Source organism: Muscardinus avellanarius (genome assembly GCF_963383645.1).
Source record: "Muscardinus avellanarius genome assembly, chromosome: 2".
NCBI classification, from domain to species: Eukaryota; Metazoa; Chordata; class Mammalia; order Rodentia; family Gliridae; genus Muscardinus; species Muscardinus avellanarius.
The window spans coordinates 76,130,280-76,147,981 of NC_137787.1; the positions used below are offsets into that span (position 1 = coordinate 76,130,280).

General features: G+C 38.0%; 1 protein-coding gene across 4 annotated transcripts in view; it reads left to right on the plus strand.

Annotated features, from left to right (window-relative positions):
* Nucleotides 1-1,471: 1,471 nt before the first annotated feature.
* The window catches only part of BAZ2B (bromodomain adjacent to zinc finger domain 2B), a gene marked incomplete at both ends in the record, with an annotated part of 142,422 nt that continues 126,191 nt past the window's right edge, over nt 1,472-17,702 (plus strand). For all 4 annotated transcript variants that reach the window (XM_080719844.1, XM_080719846.1, XM_080719847.1 and 1 more), the window contains one exon: nt 1,472-1,616. In XM_080719844.1, coding sequence (XP_080575970.1) covers nt 1,472-1,616 — 145 coding nt within the window. The remainder of the gene's footprint in view (nt 1,617-17,702) is intronic.

The following is a 17,702-nucleotide window of genomic DNA, read 5'->3' on the forward strand; positions in this document are numbered from 1 at the left end:
AACTTAATGCCTGTAATCCCAGTACTTAGGAGGCTATAATAGAAGGATTATAGGGTTGAGGCCAACCTGGGCAATTTAGTGAGACCTTGTTTCAAAATAAGAAATAAAATAAAATTGAGGTTTGGCTCAGAGGTAGAGTGCCCCTGGTTTTCATCCCCAATACTACACACACAGAGAAACAAAACCAAAAACAAAATTCCAAAACATGTATTTGCCTTTGTGTGGGGGGTGGGGGAGGAGATGGAGTGGTCAGACTATATTTAAAAAATTTTTTATTGGTGCACTGTAGTCATACATCTTAATGGAGTACAAGATGGTGGAGGCATACATATAAGAGACTATATTAGGGATTGATGGGCCATTTTCTTGGACACGTTAAGACTGAAAATTATACTGATACCAAGATTTAAAAGAAAAGATGCAGTTTATTCAAATGTGATATTTTCTTGATTCTTTAATATATATATGTATATGAATTATGTTGCAATTGAATCATGACAAGATATTTCATGAAGAATAAAAATATAGCATTTTAATTTTCCTAAGTTTGTAGCATCATTTGTTTGAAATTACTAATTGAAAACACTGCTAATTTGGAGGTACAAGAAAACTGTACAAATCTATTAAAAAAGGATTTGGTACACTTAAAATTAAGTTTATTTTAATCTGGTGATAGTCCCAGTTACTTGGGAGTAGGTAGGAGTATCATTTGGGCCCAGAAGTTTGAAACCCAATTGGAAGAGACCCTGTCTTTGAATAAATAAATACATATATACAGAAACTCATTTCATAAATTGGTATTTGTATTAGTTCATTTTCTATTGCCATAACAGAATACCAAAGACTGGATGATTTATAAAGAAAAGAAGTTTAATTAATTCACAGTTCTGCAGGCAGTGAAGTTCAAGATCATAAGAGCTAACCATGTAAAGTAGCTTTTCTTTGTACCCAGTCACTCTGCAAAGAACTAATCCATTCCAAGAAAATTCAAACTCATTTTTGCCCAGTCCCCCAAAAAAGGCTCTAGTCCCTCTTAAGGTTTCAATCACCTCTTAAAAGCCCAGCCTCCAAACATTAACATACTGAGGAATTAACTTTTTTTTTTTTTTTGGGTGGTGGTACTGGGGTTCCTGGAAGCCCTTCTACCTCCAGGCTACACTCCCAGACCTAGTTTTACATTTTTATTTGGAAACAGAGTCTCCTAAGCCAGTGCGCGCGGCTGGCTTCGAACCTGTGCGATCCTCCTGTCTCTGCCTCCCAAGTGTGGGGATTACAAGCGTGCGCAACCATGCCTGGCATGCTTTAACATGAGTTTCAGTGAGAACATACCGTTTTTAAGCTACAGCAGTATTTTTTCACATTTTATGTTTTTGAAGAATTAAAGTAAGCAAATTTATCAAGTTTAAATAGGTTTAATTCTTTTGAATAATTCTAACACTGAGAATCAACATTTTCTCCTTCTCCCATAGATATGGAGTCTGGAGAACGGTTGCCATCCTCAACAGCCTCCTCTACCACACCAACTTCATCTTCTACACCTTCTGTGGCTTCAGCAGTTTCAAAAGGTGGCCTTTCCACGGGAGCTGCTTCACTTAGCTCTACAATCAACCCATGTGGTGAGTGCCCTTTAACTCTATTTTAGAGTGCCATCCTTTTAAGAATGTGCATAGTATTTTAGCTCTGAATAAAGCCTCTCATGCCCTTCATTGACCTGTTGAATAATGTTTAGGTTAAACATCTGCTCTTTTTGCTATTTCTAGGTTTTTTACTGGGGGAGCTTTGGCTAATACATGCTTTACTCACTTTTTAGAAATTCTCTTTGAGGCTTAATCTTTATAGCTTATCTTACTGTTTTATTAAGAGATTAGTAAGCATAAAGTGTTAAAGTAATAGGCTCATGAAGCAGTGAAGAAATACAAAGGAGTCCTTGGTAGTGGTAGCAGTGCTATGGCCCCTTTGCCCTGAAGTTGCTTCCGGTATTTGAAATGACCTTCACGTACTTCAGCTCCAATGGCTCACAGATGTGTACTACTACCGCAGATGAGTTCTATGTATACTATGGCAGATCGCTCACTTGATGCAAAAAAGTTTAGAGCATAAGAGGTTTCTCTTAAGCATGAACAAAGTTTATATTGCTAAAAGAGAGCTTTACTTCAGAAGTGAAAATATTCTTTTTTTTGTGTGTGTGGTACTGGGGCTGGAACCCAGGGGCTTTTCTACCTCTGGGCTATACTCCCAGACCTATTTTATACTTTATTTGGAAACAGGGTCTCACTAAGCTGCTGAGAGCCTCACTACGCAGGGGAGGCTGGCTTTGAACCTGTGCGATCCTCCTATCTCAGCCTCCCAAGTACTGTGGTTACAAGCATGTGCCACCAAGCCTGGCTCAATATTCTTAATTTTGATTATGATTATGTAGAAGGTATCATTAGTATTCCGCCAGATCATTCTTTGCCCTTTTATTGAGGTTTGGTAAAACACATCTAAAAAAAAAAGAGCTTAAACTTGTTTTATTTCTTTATTATAGAAAGCATTTTAATCTTAAATGTTCTTTATCTTATAGATGATTTCATAAATTGGAATAAATGATATTTTACTTTTTTGGAAATTATATTTGTAATTTGGTATAAATGAATTACATAGATATGGACTGTTAACTTTCAAAAATACCCCAGCAAATAGTCAAATATATTTTTAGTTATTTTTATTTTTCTAATCAATAGAATAACAAGAAGGATGTCATTTTGTTATTGTATTTATCATAGAACATTTTTCTAAAATATTTTTAGTGATTAAAAATTACTAAGGTAGCACATTTTAAAAAATAAATATAATTCTTTTTTTCTTCTGCCCTGTACAATCTTCATCAAGTAGTTTTAGCAACTTTGTCCACATTTTCCTTATATATAAAATGATATCTGGACAGTAAGATCAATTGATGATGTATGCTGTGGTAAAAAATAGCAATGCCACAATTTGCTTTTCACGTTAGCAAATAATTGTACATGGTTGTACTTTTATAATTATTGTTTCCTGTTTTTTTTTTAATCATTCTTTTTCCTCTTTGTTGTTAGCTCCTATTCTAATCTGTTTCCTTACTTGGTATTATTCATTTCTCAATCAGTCTTCAACATATATAGTGTTTCTAGAGAAGTGTCTTTTTGGGAGGGAGTTTTAGGAATTAAACTCACGTCTGAACTACATACACCCTACACCCGCACCCCTTTTTTTAAAATTTTTTATTTTGAAACAGGGTTTGATTAATTTGCTGATACTGGCCTAAAACCTGTGATCCCCCTATTTCAACCTCCCAAGAACTCAGATTATAGGCATATGCCACCACTCCTAATAAGAAATGTCTTTTTTTATGTTAAAGGTTTCAGTAGCATCTTTGAATACAGAATCACGAATTTTCTGGACACATGTTTTCCATACTACTGAATTAATATCACCAAAATTTCTAATGATTTTGATTACCAAGATCTTGGGCACTTTTCTTTGTATGTTCATGGTTGTTGTGAGTTGCAGAAGATGTGGGATATACTGAATTGCTGAATAATATCATAAACATTCTCTTTTAGAAAGGGAGTATTTTCTAAAAATGATAACTTAATCAGTCTTTCTAATATAAAATGAAAAGGGCTGGGTATATAGCTTGGAAGTAGAATGTTTCTGGGTTTAATATTAACTCAGTATGCCCCCCACCAAAAAATTATTTCCGTGCTATTTACAAAGGGTGTAGAAGTTTTACATTGAGATGCTTACATTGAATGAAAATATAGTTCATTTTTTTATTCAGAAACATCACTTATCAATACATTATATTTTAAGTACCTACAGCATGAAATTTTTTTTTTTTTTTTTTTTTTTTTTTTTTTTTTACTTTCTAGGTAATGAATTGTTTACCTTAACTTTTTTTTTTTTTTTTTTTTTTTTTGGCGGTACTGGGGTTCCTGGAAGCCCTTCTACCTCCGGGCTACACTCCCAGCCCTAATTTTTTAAATATTTTTTTTATTTGGAAACAGGGTCTCCTAAGCCAGCACGATCCTCCTGTCTCCATCTCCCAAGTGCAGGGATTACAAGCGTGCACCACTACGCCCGGTTACCTTAACTTTTACAGTGTTTTATGTTTAAAATAAAGACTGTCATCAAGCACGATGGTGCATGCTTGTAATCCCAGTAGGGCGGAGACAAGAGATTCGCAAGTTGAAGGCCAGCCCCAGCAAGTTGGTGAGGCCCTCTGCAACTTAGTGAGACCCTGTTTCAAAATAAATAATAAAAAATAGCTTTGAGATACAATGCCCCTGGGTCCTCCCCAGTACCACAAAAATTGAAAATAAAATAAATCCTTTCGTTTCCTTGTAACACATTAGGCTACTGAGGAATATGCCCAGTTTTCTTCATAACTTAGTCTATTATACTTTCCTTTTAAAATTATAGTCCCATGAGAGAGTCTTCTCTTGTTTGATTCATTGTTTTGAGCCAATGCATCTGATAATATCTCCATTCAAAAATAAAACCATAAAGTCAAAATGAGCCCAATTCATTTATCTTAAACAATTTGATCTCAATTTTATTGATACGTAGAAACAGCAAAACAGAAATTTCATCTTTAAAATGCTAAAACCTCAATAGTTTTTTCATGGGCCCTTTGAGGTCATTCTGTTGCTTTAAAGTTATTTTAAAGAAGCAGTTCTTTCTCTATCACCTTAATCAATGACATGTCTGTAGAAATTCCTCCAAGCTATAAAGGATATAGTGGGAGCTTGCTTTCAAACCCTGAATGATTAGCTATTTGTTATTGAATCAATACCTTGTCAAGGTCTGAGATTGTTACTACTTACAAATTAGCCTATAGCTGTTATAGATGCCAGCCAAAGTCATGAGACTCCCAGATCAGAGATTTTTGTTTCTTATGGCATGGCAAACAACTAGAGCATTACGTTGGCAGAGTTCCTTGAGTTCCACAGGGCTAATGTGAATCCTATGATGCAATGGGTTTGAGTCACAGCTGAAAAATACTGCACTTGAGGAATCCACTACTTTAATTGTAAATGAAAGAAAGGCCACTCTTTGGGGGAAGATGTTCCCTCATCCATTAAAATTGCTTACTACAAGTATAATCCTGATACTACCCCAGTAAGAGAGTAGTCAGATCTTGCATCCTTGGCATATCCAGCAATAACATGCAGGGATTCTTAGGGTCCTTGGAAGATGCTTCTTCCAACACACTTTTAATTTTACCACAGTAACTGGCATAAAAATTTCAATTAATCTATGGCTATTTGCTTATATGGGTTTTATCAGTCTTATTAGAAGACTAATGCTTCCAATTAAGAAACGTTTTGGGACTTCCGGGAAGATGGTGACCGAGAAAAGCGGGGCTTAAGAGCCCCGCTAACAACCAATCTCCATTACCACAAAATCAGCGCCTTCCATAGCCAGAAAACACCATCACCAGAGAAACAAAAAAATCACCAGGCTCCAGAGAGAAAGCGAACTGAGAACAGAGCTCAGAGCCACAGAGGAGATACACCGGCCTCACGCCCGAGGACGCAGCAGCAGCGCCATACTGCCGGCGGCAGCGGCGAGTTCACCTGACGGCTACAGTAAGCCGAGGTGAGCCGCTGCGGAACAGCCAGGCGGGATTTCTCGGTGCAGGGAGCATCTAAAGCTCCCAGTGGCTGAGCTCAGCACACGCTGCAGGGATTCAGAGTGGAACTCAAAACCAAGAAGAAATACGCCAGCCTCATGGCCGAGGGCGTAACAGCAGTGCCATATTGCCACCTGCGGCAACAGCAGCGAATTCACCAAGCCCAGTACAGCTACATCTGCGTACTCAAGAACATTGAGTCAATTGCGGGCCACAGAGGAGAAATCCCAGTACTATACTCCCTGGGACTTGACCCAGTGGGGGAGTGGCAGTGGCAGAGATATCACACCATAGGAGAACGTGCAACCTGGCACACCCACAGTCTAAAGCAGCCTCTATCGACTCTCTGGGTCGGAGACTCTGTGATACAACCCAGTAAAGGAGTGGTGGGGTCTGAGATACTACTGACTCGAGATCCAGAACACCTTAAGTGAAGTCATAGTGACCCAAGGGAAGAACCCAGAGAAGGTACAAACTTCCAAAATAATGGGAAAGAGGAATAATACAGGAGCAATGAATGCCCACAACCCCACAACATCAAAACCTGATAAAACAGAAAATCAGAGATTTCTAGAAGATCAAATCAGGAAAATAACTGTAGAAATAATAGAGGTGCTTCGAAAAGAACTCAGAGAGAGCCAAAAAGAGATAAAGGATGCAATTAATGAAGTAAAGGCCTCAATTCAAAGCACAAACAACCGATTAGAACACATGGAGAACAGAATCTCGCTCTTAGAAGATGATCATTCCAAAAATGAACGCATAGTTTCTAATCTAGGAAAAAATATCCGACAGCAGGAATCTGACATTGAAGAAATATGGGCCCATTTTAAGAGAGCTAACCTAAGAATAATTGGAATAGAGGAGGGAAAAGAAAGTGAAACCAAAGGGATCAACAATCTCTTCAAGGAAGTAATAGCAGAAAATTTTCCAAACATAGAGCAAGAGGTTGATACACAGGTCCAGGAAACTTATAGAACTTCCTTTAGACAGGATCGGAGAAGAGGATCCCCACGCCACATAATTGTCAAAATGACCAATGTGGAAGCCAAGCAGAGAATCTTAAAGGCAACAAAAACAAAGGGCCAAGTGACATTCAGAGGCAAACCAATTAGAATCACTCCAGACTTCCCAAACCAAGTCATGAGAGCCAGAAGGGCTTGGAGTAACATATTCCAAACTCTGAAAGAAAACAACTTCCAGCCAAAAATTTCCTACCCAGCAAAACTTTCTATCAAATTAGATAGAGAAATAAGAAGCTTCCATGACAAACAGAAACTGAAGGAATTTATCTCCTATACTACCCACCACCCTTATAAAGTTTTTTTTTTCTATTTTTATGTGGGTCATATTGAAAATGGCATACATTCAGTCTGTACTTGGTGTCCTCTCCCTCCTCCCACTCCATCGAGATTTTATACATATATGAGAACACAACTGTCAATCTTAATATCCTGTGTATAGAAAGGGGAGCGCAGAGAGGACAAAGCCCACCAAGTGCTGTATGTATGTAGGTCACTAACACTTTGATTTACATTATGATGTGAGAATATAAAACACCAATAAAAGTATAAAGTAAGTTAAAAAGAATAAAGAACTTTCCCAGGACCCCCACCTAGATTTTCACTTAAATCTTTCTGTGTGAGTGATAATCTCAGCTTTGAGGAAGGCCAGGAAGAATAGTTTTAGCTGAACATTTTACTATGTTCATTTTTATGAACATATTACTATGTTCAGTAACATATTACTATGTTAATTTTTTTTTTTTAAAAGGAGGTTCTTGCTGGGTGTGGTGGCGAACACTTGTAATCCCCGCGTTTGGGAGGCGGAGACAGGAGGATCACGCAGATTCGAAATCAGCTGCGCTGGCTTAAGAGACCTTTTTTCCAAATAAAAATATAAAAAATAGGTCTGGGAATGTAGCCCGGAGGTAGAAGGGCTTCCAGGAACCCCAGTACCACCACCAAAAAAATAAAAATAAAAGGGGGTTCTATTCATAGAGAAAAAAGAATTGGATTGGTGATATGCAACATAGCTGAGTACAACACAGGGACAGGAAGGAGGTCAAGCTGGGGAGCAGGCTGAGACCAGATCATTTAGAACTTCATGTTGACATGCTTAGAGATTCATGCAGAATAATGCAATGATTAGAAGCAAGGACTTTGCCATCAAAAGGCCCTAAAATAAAATCTGGGCTCATTTACTTATTATCTATGTCAATTTAGATAAAGTACCCTTTTCCTTTTCTTTTTTTTTTTTGTGGTATTGGGGGGGTGGAACCCAGGGGCTTTACTACCTCTGGGCTATCCTCCCAGACCTATTTTATACTTTATTTGGAAACAGGGTCTCACTAAGTTCCTGAGAGCCTTACTAGGTAGCTGAGGCTGGATTCGAACCTGTGTGATCCTCCTGTCCCAGCTTCCCAAGTGCTTGGATTACAAGCATGCACCGCCATGCCCAGTCATAAAGTACCTTTTTCTAAGGCTCAGTTACCTCATTCATAAAGTGGGTACAACAACACCTGCTTTGTAACATAGGGATAAATGAGATAATACCTGACATAATAGTAGATAGTTGTAACCATTATTTTTATTTGTACATCACCCAAAAAACAATTTATATGGACACGTTGATTTCCAAAAAATAGCTCAAACAATAGGATGTGAAGCATCAATTTACAATGAGGATGAACTAGCGGCACAGAAGACATTATAGATATACTTAAATTTAAGTATTTACTTTTTTTTGTGGTACTAGGAGTGGAACCCAGAAGCTTTCTACTATTTTTATATTTTATATTTTTATATTTTATACTTTTATATTTTATTTTGAATATTTTATATTTTTATATTTTATTTTGAAACCAGGTCTAAGTTGTTGAGAGCCTCACTTAGTAGCTGAGGCTGGCTTCAAACCTGTGCGATCCTCCTTTCTCAGCCTCCAAATGCAGGGATTACAAGCATGCGCCATCACGCCCGGCTTAAGTATTTACTTTTAAGTACTTATATTTATTCAGATGAGAAATGATGAACAGCCCAAACTAAGGAGTATTGGAGATGGAATAAGAAACAAGGTTCTAGCCAGGTATGGCTAGACAGCAGGATCCGGAGACAGGAGGATCCGGATTCTCGGCCAGCCTCAGCTACTTAGTGAGGCCCTTTGCAAGTCAGTGAGACCCTGTTTCAAAATAAAGAATAAAAAATAGGGCTGGGGGTGTAACTCAGAGGTAGAATGCTCCTGGGTTCTGTCCTGAGTACCTAAAATAAATGAATGAATAAATAAATAAATAAATAAATAAATAAATAAATAAATAAATGAAACAAGGTTCTAGAGATATTACGAGAGTGGTTCTTATAGGATTTAGAGACTGAATTTGGGCAAGGAGATGTTTAGTGTTTAAAGAGAGAGAAGCCCTGACATGAGTTGGGTATCCCACTGACGGGTAACATAATAAGAAATGTGGAGGAAGACTAGGAACCCAGGGGCATTCTTCCTCTAGACTACACCCATCGTCATATTTTAATTTTATTTAGAAACAGGGTCTTGCTAAGTTGCTGAGAGCCTTGTGCATTGCTGAGGCTGGTCTTGAACCTGAGATCCTCCTGTCTCAGCCTCCAAAATACTGGGATTACAGGCATGCGCCACCCTGCCTGGCTAGAAATAAGTTTTCAAGGGTGAAAGAGTAAGTTATCTATTTGAGTGTTGCCTGTGAATGAACTGTGCGAATATTTTCATATCCATGCTGCTGTTGGTGAATGTTGTGAATTATTTTCAGCTTTTATGCCATTGTTTCTACAAACAATGCTGTTAGGATGTTATTATACATAATGGTATCTATGTAAACATAAGCAGACATTTCTGAAGCTTGTCTTCAACTTCACCAGTTGCCCCAGTCTATTTTCTGCCAGCTGTGTGTTTGAGTTCCGGCTCCTTCTGGACATATAGCATTGTCAGACTTCTTTTCTTATTTTTTTAAATAATGAATATGAAGTAATATTTCGTTGAATTGCCTTTTAGGCTTTTTATAAGCTATTAGCTTCCTAAATTGTCTTTTTAAAAATGCCCATTTAATCCCTAACACTGCAAATAAATAAAGAAAAAAGAAAGAAATCTCTGAAACAACTGGTGCTTGGGCTATTCTGTGTAGCCTACTAGATCTGAATCAGCTAAAGAGATGCTTTACGTGCTCTCCATCACCTAGATTATTTATTTTTAATTCTTTCCAGTACAACTGATTGGCAGAATCTAAATGACCTCCCGAACCCTGGATATAAGAGAAACTGGTAAATATAGGTTTTTACATTATAGGAAGGCATGCTAAGGAAGTTGAAGTAAACGTTGAATAGACCAGTTAGCCACCCATTTGAGCTCATCTGGTTATAACCTCCCCACTGCCATCTCTATGCATTTTCATATTGTGATCAATTTTTAAAATACATGTGTATGGGCTTTATTCCCATCCAAATAGTTATTTTCTCTAAAACGATGGTGTGGCTAGGCGTGGTAGCACATGCCAGTAATCCTAGTGGGATTACAGAGGCTGAGATTGGATGATCGCAGGATCAAGAGCAGCCTCTGCAACTTAGCAAGACCCTTTATCAAAATAAAAAATAGAAAAAAATTAGGGCTGGGGGTGTATGTAGCTCAGAGGTAAAATGACCCTAGGTTCAATCCCCAGTAGAAAACAAGAACAACAATAAGATAGTATGTTCATCTAACAGTTTATGTATGTTTATTACAAATTTCCTTTACTGTGCCATTCTATGTAATAATATAAATTAAACTAAGAACAATACAGACTAAACTCAAGGTGATAATGCTCTTACCTCTCACAGATAATAGCAAATACATATTATTTCCTCTTTAAAGATTATAAAGGATCTTTTAAGGACTTCTCTACAGCATTATTAATTCTTATTGACTGGATCTTTGGTATAAAATCATGCACGCTCTATGCTGCACATCTTAAAAAATGGTACATACCAAAATCTCTACTTTTACCGCAAATACTCTTCTGGCTGTTGCTCTATTTTCCTCTAAAATTTTCACAACTCAACTTACAAGAAGAGTAGGGATATATGCTTTTTTCCCGTTTTCTCCTTTTTTTCTTTTTTGAAACAGAGTCTCACTAAGTTGCTTAAGGGCCTTGCCTCAAACCTGTGACCCTCCTTTCTCAGCCTCCCAAGTGCTGGGATTACAGGCATATGTCACCAGACCCAGTTTCTACCACTGATACTTTTTTTTTTTTTCCTATTTTCCTCAATCTCTCAGCAGAAAGTGACTCCCCAATCTTAAAAGATTTCCTCTTAGTTTGCATAATAGCATTTCTTTTCTCTCTGTCTTCAGCATTTTAGTGGTTTTGGTTCTGGGGGCTTCTTGTTGTTTTTTTTTTTTTTTTTGCAGATTCTTTTATTTATGTGTAGTTCCCAGGGCTTTTTTTCCTGAGGTCTTTGTCTCTTGACTGTTTATTTATTTTTATTTTTTATTTTATTTTATTTTTTAAAATTTATTTTATTGGTGCACTGTATTCATACATCATAGTGGGATACAAACTTTTGTAGACATACATGCACACATCGCCCAGTCAGCCCCCACCTGATCCCCACCCCATTCCCTCCCCATCCCTCCTTCCCATGCTTGGCTTAGTGGTTGACATCTAGTATTATAGCAAATTATCCAAAATTAAAAATGATAATCTCACATAACAGTTTCATTTGTCTGATACCAAGCTTTTGATGACTTAAAGATAACATTTCACTATTTCTTTTACTTTCTTTCTTACCAGAGAATATTTTTTTTCTATTTTTTTTAGGTGAAACTATCATATATTTATATATTTATTTTTCAGGAAAAAAAAATCTATCCTAATATGGAATATGGATTCTAGATACCCAAAACGATCTTGAAAAAGAACAAAGCTAGAAGATATATATTTTCTGATTTCAAACCATATAAAGCTACAATAATTGAAACAGTGTAGTACTGTTATAAAGGCAGATATATAAACCATTGGAGTTAAATACAAGCCTAGAGCTAAATTCTTCCCTATATTATCAAGTTATTTTTGACAAGGTTTCCACGAACATTTGGTGGTGGAAATAATAATCTTTTAACTAAATATTGTTGAAAAATAATAATTACATGGAAAAGAATAAAATTGGACCCTTACCTAATCCCATATACAAGTATTAACTCAAAATAGATAAAAGACCTAAATATAAATCTTAAGACTATAAACTTTTAGGAGAAAATATGGGTATAAAACCTCACAACATTGAAATTGGCAGTGATTTCTTGGATGTGATTTCAATGGCACAGGCAACAGAAGAGTATACAAACTCCCTAAAAAAAAAAATTTTGTATATCCAAAGACAATGTAAACAGAGTTAAAAGTTACTAATAGAATGGGATAAAATATTTTCAAATGCTATATCTGAAGGTATATTGATATTCCAACTAGAAATCCTAAAAATTAACAACAATGAAGGCAAACAATACCATTTAGAGATAGGTAAAAGACTAACATAAATAATGAATCTCCACAGATAACCAATCTTAGTTGTCTGTTGGATGGAAAATCTTGTTTCTCTGGTTCTGGTGTGTGTTACCTATTTCTTCTTTGTAGTTAATCTCTTTGAGTATTTTCTCTAGCGCTGGTTTTGAAGACATAAATTCCTTCAGTTTCTGTTTGTCATGGAAGCTTCTTATTTCTCCATCTAATTTGATAGAAAGTTTTGCTGGGTAGGAAATTTTTGGCTGGAAGTTGTTTTCTTTCAGAGTTTGGAATATGTTACTCCAAGCCCTTCTGGCTCTCATGACTTGGTTTGGGAAGTCTGGAGTGATTCTAATTGGTTTGCCTCTGAATGTCACTTGGCCCTTTGTTTTTGTTGCCTTTAAGATTCTCTGCTTGGCTTCCACATTGGTCATTTTGACAATTATGTGGCGTGGGGATCCTCTTCTCCGATCCTGTCTAAAGGGAGTTCTATAAGTTTCCTGGACCTGTGTATCAACCTCTTGCTCTATGTTTGGAAAATTTTCTGCTATTACTTCCTTGAAGAGATTGTTGATCCCTTTGGTTTCACTTTCTTTTCCCTCCTCTATTCCAATTATTCTTAGGTTAGCTCTCTTAAAATGGGCCCATATTTCTTCAATATCAGATTCCTGCTGTCGGATATTTTTTCCTAGATTAGAAACTATGCGTTCATTTTTGGAATGATCATCTTCTAAGAGCGAGATTCTGTTCTCCATGTGTTCTAATCGGTTGTTTGTGCTTTGAATTGAGGCCTTTACTTCATTAATTGCATCCTTTATCTCTTTTTGGCTCTCTCTGAGTTCTTTTCGAAGCACCTCTATTATTTCTACAGTTATTTTCCTGATTTGATCTTCTAGAAATCTCTGATTTTCTGTTTTATCAGGTTTTGATGTTGTGGGGTTGTGGGCATTCATTGCTCCTGTATTATTCCTCTTTCCCATTATTTCGGAAGTTTGTGCCTTCTCTGCGTTCTTCCCTTGGGTCACTATGAGTTCACTTAAGGTGCTCTGGATCTTGAGTCTGTAGTATCTCAGACCCCACTACTCCTTTACTGGGTTGTATCACAGAGTCTCCGACCCAGGGAGTCGATAGAGGCTGCTTTAGTCTGTGGGGGGTGCCAGGTTGCACGTTCTCCTATGGTGTGATATCTCTGCCACCGCCACTCCCCCACTGGGTCAAGTCCCAGGAAGTACAGTACTGGGATTTCTCCTCTGTGGCCCGCAATTTGACTCACTGTTCTTGAGTTCGCAGATGTAGCTGTACTGGACTTGTTGAATTCGCTGCTGCTGCCGTCTGTGGCAATATGGCGTTGCTGCTAAGCCCTCGGCCATGAGGCTGGCTTATTTCTTCTTGGTTTTGAATTCCACTCTGAGTTCTTGCAGCGTGTGCTGAGCTCAGCCACTGGGAGCTTTAGATGTTCCCTGTTCGAAAGATCCCGCCTGGCTGTTCCGCATTCGCTCACCTCGGCTTGCTGTAGCCGTCCGGTGAATTTGCCGCTGCCGTCGGCAGTATGGCGCTGCTGCCGCGTACTTGGGCGTGAGGCCGGTGTATCTCCTCTGTGGCTCTGAGCTCTGTTCTTAGACCGCTTTCTCTCTGGAGTCTGGTGATTTTTTTGTTTCTCTGGTGATGGTGTTTTCTGGCTATGAAAGGCGCTGATTTTGTGGTAATGGAGATTGGTTGTTAGCGAGGCTCTTAAGCCCCGCTTTTCTCAGTCGCCATCTTCCCGGAAGTTCTTGTCTGTTTAAATACACCTATCTGCCCAAACTTTCTCTCAGAAATCCTACATATTCACCTTTTGCATAGATGTTTCATAGACTTTTCAAACATAACAAGATTTTTAAAAATATGCTGTTATTGGTGCATTACAATCTCACACCATAATGTAAATCGTGTTTACAGTGACACACATGAACACAGCACTGGGAAGCTCCCCTCCAGCTTCCCATCTCACCCCTTCCCAAAACAGAGTGCTGAGACTGACATGGGTATTTTCCCATATGTACACATAGTCAGTGGTAGTAATTCCATTAGTGAACTTCACTCTTCCTCCTCCCCTTGCCCTAGATGAGCTCCCTGGCTCCATTGTGTTCTCTTTGGTTCTCTGGAGTCCCTCTGGTATCCCAGTTACTCCCTAGCTTATGCATATGAGAGAAAACAAGTGACCCTTTACTTTTTGTGCCTGGCTAATCACACTTAACATTTTCCAAGTCATTCAATTTTCTTGCAAATGACATAAGATTTTTATTCTTTATTGCTGAGTAGAATTCTGTTGTATGTGTGGCCATAATTTTGTAAGCCATTCATCTGTTGATGGATACCTAGGTAAGTTCCATAATTTGGCTATTGTGACTTGTGCTGCTGTCAACTTGGGTATATGTATAGTACTGCAGTTCTTTTCATTTGGCCCCTTTGGAAAGATACCCAGGAGTGATATAGCTGGATCAAACTTAACAAATTTAACATATCAAAAATTAAACATTTTGTTTTTCCCCAAAACCTGTTTCTGTTACATTCTTCCTCATTTAGGAAGGCAATCTCTAGATGTCTTTATTTTCTCTTCCATTCTCATATTAAAATCCTATTGATTCTGCCAGGCGTGGTGGCGCACGCTTGTAATCCCCGCGCTTGGGAGGCAGAGACAGGAGGATCGCGCAGGTTCGAAGTCAGCCGCGCGCGCTGGCTTAGGAGACCCTGTTTCCAAATAAAAAATGTAAAAATAGGTCTGGGAGTGTAGCCCAAAGGTAGAAGGGCTTCCGGGAACCCCAGTACTACCAAAAAAAAAAAAAAATCCTATTGATTCTGCTTTAAAAATAAAGCTTGATTCTGCACACTTCTTTTGGTCTCTGCTAACGATTACCCTGCTCCACACTGACTTCTGCCACCTGCATCACCACGGCTCCTCCCCACTCATCCTCATTTTCACGCTCGCCCAGCTTTAACCTAATCGGCTCATAACAGAATGAGTCAATTTTGCAACCCCCTCCTCATTTCCAGTTTTTTTTTTAATTTAGTTGTAATTTATATACAATAAAATGTATCAGTTTAAGCACTTTCTGCAATTAATTTTTACAAGTGTATACAGTTCTTTAACTCCAAGGTTATGGAACATTTTTATAATCCCCCCAAGTTGCCTTGTTCCCTTTTGATTAGAGTCCTCCTTCCATTCTCACCGTGGCAATCACAGATCTGTTCTCTAGCACTATGGTTTTGCCTCTTTCTGGAATTTTATGTAAAATGGATGATATAGTCAATGTTCTTTTATGCCTGAATTCTTTCTTTGTATTCTTTATTTTGAAACAAGGTCTCACTGAGTTGCAAAGGGCCTTACTACGTAGCTGAGGCTGGCTGCAAACTGCAGTCCTCCTGTCTCAGCCTTCGAAATGCTTGGATTGTACGTGTGTGCTTCCTGTTTCAGACCCCGAAATGCTGGGATTACACAAGCCAGCTACGGTGGTTTGTGGCTGACTTTGTTAATAGTTCCTTTGAAACGTATTCATACCCTCATTGTATTAATTACTCATTTCTTTATCTCACTAATTTCATCATATGGCTGTGTCACAACTTGATGGACATTACAGTATTTCAGTTTGAGGCAGTTCTGAGTATTCAAGTTACAAGTCTTGTGTTTCCAGGTGATTCTATCACTTGGGTAACTTTCTGGGAGTGGGAGTTCAAGAAAATATAGTAAGCATATGTTTAACTTGATAAGAACTGACAGATGTTTTTACAAAGTGGTTTTAACATTATCACCCACCAGCAGTATATGAGAGTTCTAGTTACTCCATGTCTTTGCTCATTCTTATATATTTAAAAAAAATTTTATCTGTTCTAATGGGTAAAGAGTCATCTCATTTTAGTTTTAACTTGTAGTTCTCCTAAGACGCTATTGAACAAATTTTCATGTACTTATTGCCTTTCATATACTTTCTTTTATGTCTATTCAAATATTTAACCCAGTGTGTGTGTGTGTGTGTGTGTGTGTGTGTGTATTGTATCGGGGATGGAACCCAGGGGCATTGTACCTCCGAGCTACACTCCCAGCCCTATGTTTTTAGTTAGTCTTTTTACTTTTGAAACAGGGTCTCACTGAGTTGCAAAGGGCCCCACTAAGTAGCTGAGGCTGTCCACGAACTGTGATCCTCCGGTCTCCACCTCTTGAATGCTAGGATTACAAGCATGTGCCTCCATACCCAGTTGGCCCAGTTTTTTATTAGGTTGTCTTTCCTCCCATTCTGTGTACTTTTTTATTTCTCTTCTTTGTTTCAATGAAATTGCATTGTTTAGTATAGTGTTGAACAGAATATTATCACATATCCTTGCCTGGTTTCTGAGCCTTGGGGAAAAGTGCTCATTTTTCTTATCAGTAAGTATAATGTATATTTCTCATAAATGCCTTTTATCAGATTGAGGACGTCCTACTGCTACTGTGCTGAAAGGTGTTTCATTTACTTTGTTTTGGTTTAATTTGGTATTGAATTTTGTGACACGCTTTATCAGTAACTATTGAGATAATGATATGGCCTTTCATTTTTAATTGGCTAATATGGCAAATTACATTGATTACTTTCTGTCTGTTTGTTTGTTTTGCAGGTCTAGGGATGGGGCCTGGGGGCATTCAACCTCCGAGCTACACCCCCTGCCCTAGTTTTTATTCTTTCATTTAAAACTGGGTCTCACTAAGTTGCGGAGGGCCTCATTAAGTAGCTGAGGCTGTCCGCAAACCACGATGCTCCTGTCTCAGCCTCCCAAATGCTGGGATTACAAGCGTGTGGCACCACGCCCGGCTCTACATTGATTGCTTTTTAAATTGTTAAGCCAGTGTTGCCTTTTAGGGATTATTTCCACTGGACCATGATGTATTATCTTCCTAAAATATTGTGTTTATTGATTTGTTAAAATTATATTATATAGCCGGGCATGGTGGCGCATGCTTATAATCCCTGTATTTAGGAGGTTGAAACAGGAAGATCGCACAGGTTCGAAGTCAGCCTTGGCTACTTAGTGAGGCTCTTAGCAACTTAGTGAGACCCTATTTCCAAGTAAAATATTAAAAAAAATACGTCTAGGAATGTAGCCCAGAGGTAGAAGCCCCCTAGGTTCCATCGCCAGTACCATACACACAAAAAAATTATATAAGTATTCACTGGTATTTATCAAGGCTATTGGTCTTTAGTTTCCTTTTCATGCTATTTGTTAGGAAGATTCCTGCATCATATTTTTTGAGGTATAAAATGTGGAATTGGTATTACTTCTCCCCTAAATGTATTGCAGAATCCAACAATGAAGTGATTTGTAACTTTAGAGTTTTTGTTTGTTTAATTTGTTCTTCTAAAACATTAAACAATGAATTCTCCTATTTTGTTTATTTTTTACAGTACTGGGGATTCATTCAGGAGACTCTACCACTGAACTATATCCCCAGCTCTTCTTTTTTTTTTTTATTTTGAGACAGCTCTTGCTAACTTATCAAGGCTGGCCTCAACTTGTACTCCTGTTTCAGCCTCAATAGTCACTGGG